The following is a 17,723-nucleotide window of genomic DNA, read 5'->3' as shown; positions in this document are numbered from 1 at the left end:
AGCTACAGCTCACTTCATCGGATGCATCCAATGAAGTGAGCTGTAGCTCACGAAATCTTATGCTCAAATAAATTGGTTAGTCTCTAAGGTGCCACAAGTACTCCTTTTCTTTTTGCAAATACAGACTAACACGGCTGTTACTCTGAAACCTGTTTAAAGTTATGGTTCAAATCTCTCTTAGGCTAATTTACTCTGACTTATATAAAGGACAGCATGAATATAACATTGGTTAAAATCTCTACTGTAGTTACTCAAGGCATCACTAGAGTTTAGATTTAGCAAAATAACCTTCAGTTATGTATATTAAATAACTGAGGGAGAAATAATATTTGAAATTAAATCTTACCACTTTGTTTTATCCTTTTAACCGTAGGATGTGGGGAGAGTACTCTCTACACAGCTGGTCCAGGGATCTGCTGCACTGGGGATTCTGCAGCTTCCTTGTGGGTTCAGTCAACTTTGGGGTCCAAATGGGTGACCTCAGTTTTATATACCCTGATTACAGGGATTGTTGGAGGGGGCCACTCTCTGATTTCTACTGGACATGAGCCAGAGTGCTCAGATTTCAGTTCACTGTTTCTCTGGTGCTTCCTCTGGTATCCAGTAGATGGCACTAGTGTATAACAGATTTCTTCAGTCCTTTTCTTATCGGAAGCTTTTTATGTCTGATTAATTTCAAGGATTATATTTCAATATTAGCCCACATTATTAATTGGGATACCCCTTTTTAAGCAATTTCTTTTCATAATCTAAAATTATACTCTGGTTTATATTTTTAATATTCCTTTTTCCAAGTGCCATACAATTTATATGACTTCTACTGCACAATTAAAAACCAACAAAATCCCTGATAATCTTCCAAATCTAATGACCATACTTCACACATTTTCTGATTGTACATAAGAATTTCATGTTATTTAGGGCTTGCAACAGAATGCAAGACACTATCCACATATTGAGAGATGTGGAGTTGACTCACAAGGAAAACAAATGTGTAGCTTCTAATTCGGGAGGAAGGACATATTGATGGGACAACAGATTATTCATGGTATATTTGATTTAAAAGGCAAACAAATGTACAGTTTATAATTTGTTGTGAAAATATGTGGATTTTTTGGAACAACAAGGAGTTTGCCCTATTTGAGTCTTAGGGCAAGTCTACACTGCCTCCTGTTTCAGGCTATGGGGGTGTGAATTGCAGCATACACCAAAGTGCTGCACTGTATCTCCCCTATATGGACGCTGCAGGTGCAAACTTAAAAGGTCCTAGTGCACACTAACATAGTCCTTTTCAAACAAGACCATATTTGTGCTTAGACAAAGCATTTCACAGGATGTGAACCATTTTTGTACTGACTTTACTTCCTGTTTGGAGATACACAGAGATGGATAGCTTTTCTAATTTTTGAAAGTCAGGAGGAATTAATAGTTATTAATCAATCATTCAAGGCATATCTGTTCTCTATACCCCTTACAATGGCAAAATTCAAATTCAGTGAGGAAAACAAGAAATAAGTGAACCAAATGGAGAAAGACAGAATCCAGTGCTGCCAATAGATCAAACAAAGTCAGGACTACATGGTTACTGAAGCCAATTAGGAGAGCAAAGTAACTTCTTGAACCGTTCAGGAGAATCCAGTCCCCCCAGAGCAAGCTCTGAAAGGCTAAGTAAAATTATTCCAGTCAAAACTAAAAGTCATGGAGTATATAGTGATATAACACAACTGAAGGGGAAACAGTAATTTTAAGCAGTCTTTCTTCTGTTATGCCCTCATACAATGAGGCTGCTCTCTTTGAAAAGAGGTTGCTGATACAGTAAGAGTCACACACACTGTACTTTTTCATGGAGACCTTATATTTGTTCTTTGTTTGTTGAATTATTTAATTTAAACTGAAGTCTTACTGAAAATATATGGAATCAAGTGAGCGTCTAAATTAATATAACTATGTGTGAATGGGGGAGGTGAAAACAAAGACCACTGGAAGAAAATATTAGAAAACACAGAGCCACTTTTGCCAAATAACTTTGCACAGCAGCTGAAGGAGCTCTTCAGAATTTAAAACATACAGGAAGTGTCTATAACTGCTCAACAGATTTTAAAATGTTAGCAACAATTTTTAAATTGCAATAGATGAAAATGTTAACTTCTCCTAGATGCAATTATAGGAATCACAAAGTTTTATTTTTATGCTCTTGCATCTCTGGTTTGGCTTTACAAGATTAGCACCTCAAGACGACTGTGGTACAGATTCCTTCTCTCTCTGTAATAAGGCTATTATACCATATCTCCCATTAGAAAAGCCCCATTAATCACTTTATTTTAAAACTTCAGATTACTTAACTCCGAGTTATCAGCATTAAAGGTATTCCACCCACATGCCCCGAAAAGGAAATGTTGAGAAACAGTCATTACACAGAATTAAATTAGAAGTTAAAAGTCAAATTCTGGAGACATATCCACAATTATATATGCCTGCTATTGGATTCTATTAATGCTGAACAAATACTGGAAGAAGTTGTACAAGAATATTCATTCCAATTAGATCATGAGTTTGGATTCCACAGTATTTGTAACCCTTCTACATCCACTTTCCCCTATCATTAGGGTCGGTGAACTCTGTTAACAAAATGTTAATTTTAAACTCACATATGCACCAAGAGAGAATTTCAGTTGCATATCTGACCACAGTATTCACAGGTCATGCCACATTGGTTAGTTACGTAAATCATGCAATCATGGATCAGAACCACCACCACCAGACTTTGGCAACTAACACCACACGCTAGGAATGTAGTAGAACCCCTGTTTTATGAACTAATTGGGGATTGAGTTAATAAAAAGTGAAACTTTCATAAAATTGAGCAACTCAAAATTGCAGCTGGCACAGTGCATAAGTGCAGCATGTGCACTGCATCCTGTCCTCCGGATCGCTGAAAGGTGTTTTCCAATGCACTGAAGGCATTAGAATATGAAGGGACTTGCTTTGTTCTTCATCATCACTTCTGTAATGTGATTTCTTTTCCATTAGGAAAAATGGTTTGCATAACTGCTCATTCATAAGAATGGTATTCATAAAATCAAAGTTCTACTGTATTTTGCAACAAAGTGCGAACAATTTGCAGCACAAAAATAATTGACTAAAGAAAGGCATGTACAGTTTCAGACAACAAATACGTTTTAGAAATTTACTTTCTGCTCTGCAATGTTTATGAACAGGAGAGTCTGCTGCACATTTTACTGTAGCTTCACTGTAGCAATGCATTGCAATTGTAGAGACTCACAACCTTACAGTCACCTTATTTCATGCAAAGTCTTCTTCCCAGGTGCTCTCTTGGCATGCCCTTCGACTGGAAAAAGCCATCTATCAGTGGAAAAGTAACTTTCCTTAAGTTTGCAATAGAGTTTTACAATTAAATGCTGTGTTATAACTGAAGCTACAGTACTCTCTACAGGTAAATTTCAGATTTTTTTTCTTTTGGTAGGTTTCTTTGAATTTTTAAAGTGTATTCACTACACTACCCAATTAATGCAAGTAATTTTTTAAAATGTCATCTACTTGTACCTGCAGCTATTCAGACGGGTACCTCCTTTTAGTAACCATAGGCCCACTTAAACTGTAGCACGTTAAATGTCATCTATATCCCACTTTAAGCATACCAGATGTAAAATAGATTAAAAGAAAAATTAACACATCAATACAGATGGCTTTTGGGTAAAAAAAAAAAAAATCCTTGCAGAAACACTAACCCCACACCTAAACAGTGTGCTTTGCACTGTGGCCCACTGCTTAAAAAAGGTCTCTAGGACGTTGAATATTCACAGTAGATTGGCACAAAACTATAGAATGTAGTACAGGTAGAACTGTTTTTTGTTTTTATTCAGGTTTTTGTTTTCTACTAGAGTATCTGTGGATAAACTTGTCAGCTACACAAAGATCAACACATTTACTTGACTGGCAAACAATTTCAAGTTAAACTAGACTATTTATACAATAACATCTTTTCAGATTAAGTAAATTAATTGACAAATGGTGAAATTAAAACTCCCACCAGACTACCCTGCTCTGTTAATTTGCTTCATATTTAAATTGCAGCCCTAATTTGTAACCCTTAATCCAAGGCTCAGCGGGTCTGTCAATATTAGAAATGGGGGAAGCTGAACTGTTATTTGCACAGTGGACATAAGACACAAGCTTCCTAAATGCTAAAAAAAAAAAAAAAAAAAAACTGGAAGGAAACAGATGGAACCAACTGTCGGGATAGGTGTCACACTGTGGGGAACAAGCGAGTGGGAGCGTTGTGTGGTCATCATGCCTACTGTTCAGTCACAAGAAGGAGACACTGCCTTTCATATTGTTTTGCAGTGAGGCTTATGACCAAATTTTGACATTTCAAACTGGATTTGTTGACTGACTGTATGGTGGAGAAGTGTTCCACCCAGTCCCCACATTTGGGAGATGAAAGAGGCTGAGTGGGGTTTTCTACCAACTGGTTGGATGGAATCAAGCCTCATCTATCTATGAAGAGTCATCTAGTAGACGTAGGTTCAGTCATAGCTGCACTGCAATGAAGCCTGTACAAGTCATGGACAAGTATTGATTTCCTTAACATACAGTACTACATGCAGACTGGAGACTGCCATTCTCTCTCTCACTGAGAGCGCTTCCCAAATATTAGCATTCATTGCCTTCAGATCACATACAGGAATCACTGAACTATTCTTTTTATAAATAAATTTTGTTTATTTCTCAGGACTATTAATATTCATCTGGAAGACATTTTATTTGTAAGATCTCTGGATCCACTTACCTTCTGTAAAGATGTCGAAGAACAAAGGAGGGTTAAAAAGTGCAGCATTAATGTGAGTGAGAAGACACAATATTATGTTTACTATTGCTCTCTGAAGCACAGGCTGCTTCTACTTAAGTGTTTTGGCTCTGCTATGGGACAGGGGCACTATCCATTTTTTCTTCTTCTTCTTTCCTATCCCACACTCAGTTTTTGTTGATCCTTCTCCAAAACTTATTTCAGGAGTTCCTTAACCTATGGGATTCACACCCCCTCCCAGCTCCAAGGCAGGAAAGAAACACTGGGTAGTCCACCACAAACAGCTAAACAACAATAAACCAAAAGATCTCCTCCTCTCTGTAGAAATGCTGAACAACAGAGGAGGAGGATTTCCATAGAACTACGCAGATTAGCAAGCTCTGAAGCCGCTGCATTTAACTGGGCTTGGACATATTTTGGATATCACATATTAAAATAGTTAACCTTATTTCAAGGGCCAGATTGCAGCTTTAAACCACAGCAAGGGGCAGAGGATGGGGTCAGCAACAACAGTGCAGAGAATTCTGCTGAGGCAGACAGAATTCCTCCAGTGGTGCTGGAGCTCTGTCACATGTTGAAGAGGTGCAGCGTGCAATTTCTTGCATGCCATCCCAAGCCTCTACCACAGCGAGCCCCCACTTTTCAGAGGTCAATAGTGTTATCTTCATGGCGCACACACACAGAAGTTCGATAAAAACATAAAATATTCATGCTAGAAGGTTGCAATGTAATACTACTTTATTTCTTAGCATTCAGAATGATAACACACAAGAATCCAAAAACAGAGAGAACAAAACAGGCTGCTCCCTAAAAGAGAGAAGCACAAGTTGCCCTTCTCCCTTTACTCTAGGCTGTCTGTCTGCAGACTGACTGCTAGCCCTAGATCGCATATTTCCTACAGGGCCTCCTGTCTGAAAGCAGGACCAGGAAACCTCCGTGTGTTTAAAGTGACAGCTTACAATTTCAATACACCAGGCCTAACCTTGCAAAATATCTGTGACCCCCACCATGATTGTAACTGGCTCCTGGGGAGGGAGGGACAGCCCATGGGTACATGTGTGTAGGGCACTGGTGGGCACCTTGTGCGCTGCCTGCCACCTCACATCCTCTCAGAAGAACCACCACTACCTGGATGTGAGAGGGGGAAAACTAAACACACCCTATGATGAAAATGATGACTGTGCATGCATACACTGTGGAAGTGAATTTTCTAGAATACATTTGCTTGGTGGGGGGAGTCTGCAGGGAGAGCAAGATGTTTGAAGACTTTATCGTTGCACTGGAGCAGATAATTAGGCAATTAAAACTATGAAAAGTGGACAAATTACCAGATCCAGATGAATTACATTGCAGGATGGAGATAGGAAAAGAAAGAAAACAAAAATGAGAGCCTTTAGCAAGCCTATTTAAGGGCATAACTCAAACAAGAGCAATCAGGGAGTGAGGATTGAAGCAGGGATAGCATACAGTAGTTTATCTACTTTTACAAAGGAAAATCTTGGATGCGTCAGGCATTAAAACAATCTCACATCCTGTGTGAGAAGGATTAGAGTACTCTAATAGAAATATCAGAGCCCCCAATTTGGCTTCAGCTTCATTTTAGGCCACTCAGCAGCACACATCCACAACTGGGCCAAGTGATGTCAGCGATGTCTTCATGTATGGCCAGTGGAACAGACATGGAGCGGGACACTTGTTGCAAGAGACCCTCTGCTCCACAGGAAGCCCTTCAGGGATCCAGTCCTGGCTCTCAGCAGGGAAGCTGGGCTACAAGAACCAGACACTATCATCCTCAGGTGACCCAAGACAGGGTGAGTCCTGGCCACTGTTTCACATACGACATGCTGGGAAATAACATGTGGTGACTCATTGAACTAAACTGGATCATTAAAACAACAATTTCCAGTGTCTAGAAGCATAGAGCTTAACATTCGTAGCCAGGTGCACACAGACTGACCAGCTGGTGCCTCCTTCATGCTCTTCCCTCCTGCAACCCAGATTCTCCCTCCAGATTCTCTGCAGATCGTGATGGTCACTGCTACTGTGAAAAAAAAAGGGGGCTCGGGCAGAATTGGGAGAGGGGACAACAGGGGAGCTCCTGATCGCTCCAGCAAATGGTTCTAGGGAAGAAGGGAAAGAGACCCTGACATCATGACCCAGGCAGGGGTTTCTGGTGGAAATGGGCCCCCATGCCACCATCCCCTCGCCCCCATCAAGGATTGAAGCAGATGGAGAGGGATCTCACACTATTTCAAGAACAGTGTGCTGGGTGATAACATGAGAGGACTCCATGCTTCTAAAACTGAATTGGCTCTTTGTTAATACAACTATTTAAAGGAGTGCTGCAAGTGCCTCTGGCATTCAAGCCACACACAAGCAGACTGGCTTCCTGGTGCCTCTTCCATCGTGAGACCTGTTCCACAAAGGCTGCTATGGTATCATGCCAGGGAGAGAACATGGCGTTCTCCCTCTGCTTTCACCAGATGAATGGGGCATGCTTCCTCCCCACACACAGTCCCTTTACTGAGCCCATGAGTCCCCACACCCAAAACCCTCTGCTGAGGTTCAAGAAGGCCCTCCCTGCCAACACAGCTTGGTGTCAGTAGTACCCCTCCCTACAAGAGCCTTCTACCAAGGGGTAACAGACAGGGTACCCACTACCCCTGCTCTTCAGAGCTATCAGCTCCAACCGACTGGAGACTGCTCAAAGTTTAAAAGTTCATAGTCATGGACCAAAACCAAGGCAGGTTGGGTTGGGCAACACTGCTGAACTACCTCCCTACAAGACCTGAACACAACAGCAATAAACATGCCTGTTTCCTTACTGTGAATGTAAAAAACACAACCCCAGGTGTTGCTGCAATCCCATCAGGGCATATTGCCAGGGGAAGGGTTACAAGCTTGTATAGCGGCTGTTCAGGCAGCATTTCTCAACACAGACAGTCAGGAAAAGAATCTTACTAGCAAAACCAACAACAGAAGTGACAGATAGCTAGGGACTGAATCCCACTGATGCAGCTTATGAGCCTTGTAATGTCCTCTGCCCTCTCAATTGCCTATAGAATGATCCTGTTGAGCAAGTATGTGTGGGAGGGAGGGAATGATTATACAGTGTCACTGAGCGCTTCCTCATACAAGCTGTTGAGAATAAATAAAACATTAAAACAATGTGAAGGTAAGCAGGGAAGAGATGCACAGGACCACAGGACGCTTTTCTTGAACAGGAGAAAAATGTTGGACTAAAATCAGGAAGCTGAGGAAATATGGTGTGTGTATTTTAGGTTCTACTTACATGACCAGATTCGGTTGGTAGGAATACTGTGTTTTTCTTCCAAGATTTTTTTTTTAAGGTGCTGACATTGACTTAATCAAAACTTCTGAGCCAGCTTCATAATCATTTTCTTTTTCGTTGGAGTTTTCTAGCTTATGATATGGAAATGTGCAGCTTTAATTTTACCAGATCTTCGATACCCCTGTAAAGTAACTTGTTCATGTTGTTTATTCCTTCCCGAGCCTGCGTCTTCCAGTCAGAAACTCATGCAGCAGCATCAAAGAAAATACATAATTAAAGTTTTTAAATTCTTTGACTACTCAGGGATCATTACTATCTAGTCTGAGAAGCTTTGAAATGAGACATTGCCATAGGAAAGAAGTGGGTAAAACAGAACATGTGTTACCATCATTTTACACTAGAGAAAAGCAGAGCGATAGTAATGCTGCTGTTTTTTAGAAAGAAAAAAAATCCTACATTTTCGACTGTTATTTGTCCCATTTGTTTAGGGGGCATGTTGTTTTGCTTAAACTCACTAATGTTGATTTACTCATTTGCCAAAACTGTGCAGGCAGTAAAAGCACAGGGGCTGTTAGAGATGTTCCCATTAGATAAGCTGCACCAGATCAGCTGCTAGGAAATGTGCTGTCAGAGCAAAGCTTCTGTTTTATCATCTCTCACCCTTGCTGTCCTGAAGAAAGGCAGCTCAAGGTGAATGACACAAAGTCTGGTGGCTACAACTGGCAAGTGTCAATGGCTTATGCTGCAAGACTTTGAGACCCATATGGTAACCTCCTTTACCTCAACAGAAATACAGATTAGAAAGTACACCATAAACCCAGAGGTTTTAATTCACTGGGTGGGGAAAGCTCACTCAAGTGTTGTACAATCACTTCTTTCTCAGCAGTAGGAATAAGAAAAGGAGTACTTGTGGCACCTTAGAGACTAACTCGTTTATTTGAGCATAAGCTTTCGTGAGCTACAGCTCACTTCATCTGATGCATAAAAGTGGAAAAATTATCTGTTTTTCTGTATAAATGTCTGATGAATGCATCAGATGAAGTGAGCTGTAGCTCACGAAAGCTTATACTCAGATAAATGTGTTAGTCTCTAAGGTGCCACAAGTACTCCTTTTCTTTTTGCGAATACAGACTAACACGGCTGCTACTCTGAGCACTAGGAATGTTAACATGTGACTTTTCTGACCACGTCCCTTCTTCCACAAACTTTTCAAGAATCTTTTCTATAAGGGCATCTTGGCAGCAATCAGGAGTTACAGCTGACTTCTGACAGCTATTTGTGACAGACTTACTTTTTTTAATCTCTTGTCTCTGAAATTTGATGCTCAACAGTAGGAAAGTAGGTAAATGGCAGGAAGGCAATTAAAAAAAAGGAGAGAAGTAAACTTCAACTGAACTGATTTTAAATAGCAATACACTGCATGCTATGGGGTTGAAACAGAGCATTGTTTTGTGCAGATTGCTTTCTAAAGCCAGTAATTTAATTTGATGAAGTTATTAGATTTTTGTATCTGTTTGTCATAAAGAGCAGAATGAATAAATACCCCAGCCCCTACTAAACAAAGCTGTGGCAGTAGTTCAGTTTCTGGTATTTGGCACCCACTAATTTAAAAAAAAAAATCTAATCCTGTGCATTTTTCTCCTAATAAACAACTGAAACATAAATATTCATCCAGGAGCACGTTTTTCCAACCAAAACCCAAACCATATGACACTTCTGAAGGTTTCTAAAATTATCTAAAAACTGAATGAGTGCTTCTTTTATAATGTCCCCGTTCCATGTCTATGTGAGAGATCAAAAAGAGCTTCAGACATTTATACAGAAAAACAGATAATTGTACAGATTCTTAACACTAGAATCACCAAATTACAAAATGTACCCGATTTTAAAATGGGTCTAAACGCTCTATCCCAATGCAAAAAAGCTTTAGTGAAGTCATGAACTGTGCCATTAAGGTACATGTCCAAGTTACTGAAGATATACATAGCAAGCGAAACATGAGCGGAAACCTTGTATGAATAGTTAAAAAGTATGAATAACCTATGACTGTGGTTAATTTAAATAAGTGAAGGGGAGCAGTGGGAGAAATATCCCTGTAGGGGTCAGATCATAAAAAATAATACACTGGGGTTAACTCTGACCAATGCAACACCTCAGAAGTTATTGGAGTTACAGCTGGGATGAATTTGGCCATTTTTAAAAAAATGACAATATAGCTTTATTAGTGCTCCACTTATATTTGGTAAGGTGTGTAAAGACAACAAAGATGTTTAAGCTAAAGATGCTAAAAAGTGTGAGATAAGCAGTGACCTAGATTTTGAACCACAGAACTTTTTAAATGCTTATGGGACAAGCATATTATAAACGTCCAAGCAGAAAATGACTAGACATGTGAGAGACTGACCCATCACTAGCCATGAAGCCTGTTATTTACAAATACTGTCTACCATTAACTTCTTGAAACTGCACAAAATTGCTTTTAGAAAAAGATACACTGACAACATACTAGAATGCGGTAGTCTTGTAGTGTATTTCTGTATTGGTACAGCCAATTACATTTTAGAAGTTGGAAACAATTACATCAGGCTACACAGCATCACTACATAGCTCACTGCACACAGCAACTTCCTTAAAAGCAATTGCCTCTCAGAAATGAAGCAGAACGTCCCAATAATCTCAACAACAAATCTCCTAATATGCAAAAGAAATCACCCTTCACAGCTGACAGCAAAGCAGAACTAAGTGAATGGAAATTGCTTTCCTTACCTTTGTTGAGAGTGCCTGTGATGATCTTAAAGATGGTCTGGGCAAATTTAACAATCCCATGCTTACATCTCTTCGAACAGCCACTCATGGTTCAAATGTGGAGGAAGGATCTTATGTCTTGCAAAGTCCAGGAGCACAAAAAAGCAGAATCCTTTACAACTTCGATGGCACTTTGTGCAATGCACAAAACTCTGGTGTTAGGCTCAGACACAGAACCACAGCCTCTGAAATGAGATTTGCTTCTATCAAGCTTTCAGGGATGATTACAGGAGAAAGCAGTGTATTGCCTTTGTTAAAGGTATAGCTCTTCCCTTCAGCTTCTCCCCTGCATGTGTATATACTTTATATGATGCCCTGTGGATGTGTGCGCCCTGATGGAACTTGATAAGCACAGCCACACAGCAAACCTCACTAAAGATCAAGAGAGAGGAGGAGTTTGCTTTACCAAGCTTTGCTGACTGTCTTACAGGGCAGTGGTAATGCAGCAATTAATACTGGAGTCATAAGGGTAGTGACTGCTGCACAAAAAGGCTGCTATTTAAAGTGCAACTCTTTTTGCTTGATCTCTCTTTCTTGTGCTAATCTCATTCAAGTTTATTGACTTTAGTTTTGTCAGAGCCGGGTACAGTTCCTTTCAGATAACCTCCCCATACACCAAAGCAGAGAGGTTTGGACTCTGCTGGGCATGAGTTTCAGGGTAGTGGAGATTTCCTTATTGAACCTGCTATAAATAATAAAGCAACAGTGCACCCAGAAAAGTCTCCAAGCAGATTTTCTTCTGCCTACCTAAAAAGAAAAGGAGTACTTGTGGCACCTTAGAGACTAACCAATTTATTTAGCATAAGCTTTCGTGAGCTACAGCTCACTTCATCGGATGCTCACGAAAGCTTATGCTCAAATAAATCAGTTAGTCTCTAAGGTGCCACAAGTACTCCTTTTCTTTTTGCGAATACAGACTAACACGGCTGTTACTCTGAAACCTGCCTACCTAAAGTTACTCAACTTGCCAACTATTCAAAATGCGACGGTGTGCCAGTCAGCTTCCTAGAGATTAAATTGCTCCCTCCTAGACCTCTGCATAGGATGTTGGCATTTTAGAGCTATGCATGATCTCCAGCATATAACTCCACCCCCTCTTAGCAAGCCTCCCACTTATCTGAATGACAGGTGTATTCACCAGCAACAGCCACTTCCTTTGGTTGCTTCCCTTGAGTCAACCAATTATTTCTGATGTGCCTGAAATACTTAGGGATAAACCAGCTTTGTGTCCAGCGGTTGCAAAGTTCAGTCGCTCAGAACCCACCAGGGCACTTAAGTAGTCTCAGGCATCATTGTGGTTTATTTAATGCATAAGCCCTCCTGCTGGCTTAAAAAACCAAGAGTGTCTTCTTATCTCCAGGGGTGGGTGGGCGTTATACAGAGCATTGCCTTAGCCACCTGCTCCCACCCAGCTTCGTCCACTTGGGATAATGAAATTATCCCTTTCTTTCAGGGAATCTACCTGTGAATATTAAACAACATACTCCTACATTCTCACCAGGAAATAAATGTAAAGATGGCTCCTCACTACAGGGAATAAAGATAATCCCTCTTAGTCAGGGAACATTAAATGGCTTTGCAACGTAGCAGAAATTCCCTTTCAGGCAGAATTCAGGACATGACCAACTTGTTCATCTCTGCTTCAGGAAAGAGCAAGATTCTGTGCTTCCATCACTTGAAATTCCAGCCTCCCTCTGACTTGTTCCTTTGTCCCTGCTTCTTAATGATGTCCAGTTGAAGGGTCCTCCCTCTCCAGGATTGGCAGCTTAGTCTCTCCTCTCTATCCATTGCACTGAACCCTTCGTTGCCCGGCTAGGTGCCTGTCTGGTTTAACCCACCAGAGCAATATCTTTAAGGACATAGGAAGTAAATACTTCACTGTTAGGTTTGAGGATAAGTCCACAGTTTCACAGTGGAGAGCAGAAACTTTTAGTTCTAGGTCATTAGCTCAAAGACAGGCCTGACTACTAGGGACTACAAATTATTACCATTTGATGGCTATTCAGTGGTCTGCATTAGAGGTGTTTTTTTTTTAAATCCTTAGAATTTTTAATAATCACTATTTTAAACACCCTAATTAGAAAGACAACAGAGCAGGTAGGGTCTTACAAACTGCTGTTACTATATTAGCACAAGCCCACCAAGTAATCCCTGCATCATAATCCCTTATCTCCTTCAGTAGATCCTCACTGCTGACCCCTGGGATAGTGTGATGTGGGTCTCTCTCAATCTCTCCTGTTAAAGCCATTCTACTTTGTATATATAATTAAATATGCATTGGGCCATAGAGAAAGAGCGAATGACTCTATAACCCAGTAGAGACAGAGAGGAGTAGAAAAACCCTGTTCAAATCCCATCTCCTTGTCAAGCAGTGGGGAATTGAACCAGGGTCTTCTCCAACTTGGGTGAGTTCCTTAACCACTGGAGCTAAAGGAAAAGCTCCTCCCCTAAATTTGTGTGGAGCCAAGCCAAACATCCTTTGAGTCTGTCTAGCAGCTCATGCCCTGCAGGTGAGATAGGTAGGGGAACATCTATCTTCACCTCGTTTGAGGATCGTACTGGGGTTTATGGATAAGCTAGACTCCCAGGTGCCTAGTCTTAGGTGTCATATGCGTGCCTAGCAGCAGAAACTTAAGCAGCCATGTGACTTTTATAGTGAAAATTTAGGTGGCAAGGGATTTAGGCAACTCCAGAATTAAGTGGCAGTTGAGTGGGGGTTGTGAGGATCTCAGTGGCACCTACATTTTGGAGGTATGTGCCTAAGTCCTTTTGTGGATCTGGACACAACTGCACAGAGTACCTTGCTGGTTCAAGGCCTGAGCTAGCAGTGCCAGTGGAGAGGCCAAGCTCTGTGTAGGAATACAAGCTGAGCTTTTCTCGAAGTGGTGCTCCTGGAGGAGGAGAATATATGGACAGGAGGACTGTGTTTGTGCTGCACTTGTTTGATAAGACTTCTTGAGCACTGTCAGGCTTGCTCCTTTTACCAGTACTAACTAGGTTTCAAGGAAATACAAAACAATGAAGGTGCATTCAAAATGGAAATCTGATAAGTGATAATAAAATAATAATAAAGTGTCTCTTCTTCATATAGTGGAGTTAATGTTATGTAGAACACTTGCTCTTCCATTATTGCTCAAAGAGTCCATTCTCTTTTCTATTTCTATTTCCCAGGTGCTGATTGCTTTCCCCCAACAATGATGGTCTTTCCTATCAATGTCACACATTTCAGTTGCATTTGAATGTTCTTTAAAGCTCATTGACTCTGATGTTGCAAATAATAAACAAATCCACATCTATGACTATGTAGAAATTCACATTCAACATTTCAGACAAATTCCACACAATATGTCAGCAAAGCACCCACTCTTTCCTCCATTACACTTACACAACACAGATGAAGCCAGCAAAGTAATTTCTCTCTCACATAAAAATCTCTCCCTTCAATATAAGTACCTATATTAAAAAATATATATTTAAACTGAAGTGTCTAGCAGATAGACTGGACTTTCCCTCAAGGGAATATTGATACTGACATTTATATGGTGTCTTTAATTCAGAGATCCCTATGGACTCAACAATCTTGCAATTGCTTAAGTGCCCAGTCTTGCAAACACTTACAACCAAGCATGCTACTGTTTAATAACACCATAAATAGTCACAATGCCATCATTATTCTATCCCCCTGTGTAGGGCTGTTTAGTCCCATGTCGCTCCCCTTCATATTCTGACTTGGAAAATTGCATTCTGTCTATTTAAAATTTATCTGTACGATCAACTGCATCACTTCACTTCTGGTCCTGGAATGCTGTTCTGTTTAGTGAGTGATGCATTCCATGTCAGAAGCAGCTGCATTTCAGTGATGGGCAGCTTAGGGACATATGAGCCCCTGTAGTACTTGAGTGAGAGAAGCACCTATGGTGTTTCAGCTGTGCCGGAGCGAATCCTATCAAACCCCCACTGAGCTACCCTTAGTCACATTGACTTGTACCTGATTCCACACATGGCTCCATTGACTTCAGTGGGATTATTCCTGGTGTGAGCCTAACCCTAGCCCTAACCCTAACCCTGGTGCAGTCTGGCCCGCGGTACACAAAAGGCAAATTGCTCTTTGATTGCAGGGAGGCACTGGCAGGAGGCAATGTGCTGAGTAGCAGCCCAGTGCTGTCCAATACACAGAACATCTTCAGACTACCCAGATATATCCCCTGGGCTGATAAACTCTGCTGGCAGTGCTAGCCAGACTTCACTCTTTGGGTGCATTGGGGTGAGGTAAAGGTCTCCTTTTGCCCTCCCCTGGTATCTAACACACCTGAACATATCAACTCTAGTGGCAGCTGCGGCAGCTCAGAACCACAAAAATCAGGTTCTCTCTAGAATACTTGTATTGCCCCCATTATCACAGACTCTATTACTTATTTATCCTCATGACACTACTGTGTGGTAAGGAAGTGCTATTATCTGCATTTTACAGATGGGAAGCTGAGGCACAGAGATTAAATAGCTTGCCCAAATTCACACAGAAAGTCCATGCAAAGCAAGATTCAAACATCCGTACCCCAAACTCCAGGCTAGACCCCGATCTTCTAGAACATCCTCTACCCCACCCACAAACTGAGGCAGAAAAAAAATAGTGGAAGCCTTTCAAAGTGTAGGCCTTAGGGATTATTTGAAGGAGGCGTAGTGAGTCTTTAGTGCAGTCGGGATTACAAGCCAACTAATCCTGGCTCCCGTTCCCTGCCATAACCCAATGATTGCTCCATAGCAGCAATCTGCTTGAAGGGCTGAAGAGCAAACCTGTAATTCTTCAAAATAAAAACAATAAAAGGGAAAAGCTGTAATAAAGCAATAAAACCACAACAGGGAAATCAAGGAATCAGCAGGTCATTAATTAGCCTATTTCTGTGTCGCAGATGTGTTGCATGTTTAATTGCATTTATGTAGATTGTGATACAATTTCTCAGGCTTATTTTTGAAAAGAAGGTGCTGTATTATGACACCAGAGCTAGCATCCTAGCCAAAGCCAGTGGCTGTGAAAGACCATTCCTTCACTTACATCAAGAGAAGATTAATGTGATATCTTGATGGTGCATCCAACATGTCAATGTACTTTTAACACAAATTAAAGTGTGTCATAGTGCATCCAGTATTAACTTCAGGGCTGGGCTGAGCAAATCTGGGTCTGCTTAGAAAGCTATTCATTTGGAGTTCCACTATAGCTACCAGGCAAAACACTCTTGTGCAACTTGCTCCCCCATCCCACTGCTATCTGCAAAGCCATGCCAGCTGAGAGGCAGGGGATGGGATAATGGAGCATACCCAGAACTGAAGTGCATGGCTGTGGGATGATGTTGGGGGAACAGGGCATTGAAATTTCCCGCTAAACCTGAAGAGGAAGGAACCTACAGCATGCCCCAAGCCAGACTCATGCTAGACACTGGGATGCCCCAATTCCTTAGAGGGCAAAAACTATCATCTCAGAGATGTCTGCATGGAGCATCTGATGCTCCACACTGTGCAGGGAGAGTGGATCCTAAGGAGTCAATTGCACACTCACACTGGATCCCCAATGACCAGTGAGCTCCTGTAGATGCAAGAGCTACCCTTGTCTCAGGACCCAGGACCGGGGGAGAGGGGTGGCTTTATTTCATCTTTGCAGCTCCAGAATTCTGGGGCCAGCTGGGGACTAAACAGGCTCCCAGCACAAGGTAGAGCAGCCTAGATGTCCTCTAAACATATGCCCCATTGCCAATGGCCTGGAGCAATATCCAGAGCATAAAAATGCTCCTCTAGTCAGGCTCCCTTTTGCCCCAGGCACACTCCCTCCATATGGGGCTGAGAGGCAGGGGGTGCAGAGCTGCTAAACCAGCTCTGTTCCCACTGAGCATTCCCCATTGCAAAGGGAATTAGTATGATTTGTATTGCTGCCACACCTAAGAACCCTAGTCACAGGTCAGGACCCTAGATGCTGTACAAACTCAGAACAAAAAGCACCTGCCCCAAAGCACTTACAATCTAAGCATAAAGCAAGAGACAATAGTGGATACAGAGACAGACAGGGGAGCACAAGGAAACAATCTGACGGTATTGGTCAACATAGTAAGCACTGTTCTCAACACCCCTGCCTACCTGTTGTCCAGTGGTTTTGTAGGCATCACAACAAAGGAGATTTTGAAGTAGGCTGATGACTTCAGGTAGATTTTCAGATGTTTACAGGGAGTTCCTTATAGGTGCTAGGAGCAGCATGGGAGCAAGAAGAAAGGCTACTTGTTTGAAAATGTATCAAGTGGACGATGAAGGCTGGTAGCTGTGGCCAATTGGAGGCAGGAATCAATGTCATTGTAGTGACTGAGAAAGGATAGGTATGGTGCAGGCGGGAGTAGGGCCTTGAATTCCCCACTCAGCTGTTCCACTGGTTTTACTGGTGAAGCACCACAGTAGGAATGGTACAGTACAGATCCAGGCACTTCATCAGCTCCAGGTGACTCATGATGCTTGTGTACAGTGCTCCATTCAAATATGGAGGATAAAAGTCTTCCAAAGAGCAGCTGTTAATATCTCCAGGAAATGAAGGTCTTATCTTCCTCCTGGACTTTTTACAGCACTCCATTGCTGATAAGTCAAATATGGACACTGTACATTTCCTTATTTAATCAGAGGTTTAAGGAGGTCAGTATGAGATGAAAGGACATTTAAATGCAAGTTTACAGTGTAAAAGAGGGTATTTTTCCCTGATGGCTTTGATGTAATAACCTCCAAGGGAATACTGAGAATAAATCCTTTAACTTCCTTTACATTGAT

The 17,723-nt window shown here is 41.4% G+C and overlaps 1 protein-coding gene across 1 annotated transcript in view; it reads right to left on the bottom strand.

Annotated features, from left to right (window-relative positions):
- KCNIP1 (potassium voltage-gated channel interacting protein 1) overlaps positions 1-11,129 on the bottom strand; it is a 780,527-nt gene extending 769,398 nt beyond the window's left edge. Inside the window, exon 1 of the mRNA XM_074960692.1 lies at positions 10,887-11,129. Within this exon, the coding sequence (XP_074816793.1) occupies positions 10,887-10,974 (88 nt within the window). The 5' untranslated portion in view covers positions 10,975-11,129. The remainder of the gene's footprint in view (positions 1-10,886) is intronic.
- Between the last annotated feature and the right edge of the window lie 6,594 nt (positions 11,130-17,723).

Source organism: Natator depressus, chromosome 8 (assembly GCF_965152275.1).
Source record: "Natator depressus isolate rNatDep1 chromosome 8, rNatDep2.hap1, whole genome shotgun sequence".
NCBI classification, from domain to species: Eukaryota; Metazoa; Chordata; order Testudines; family Cheloniidae; genus Natator; species Natator depressus.
This window is presented reverse-complemented; position numbering and strand designations above follow the sequence as displayed.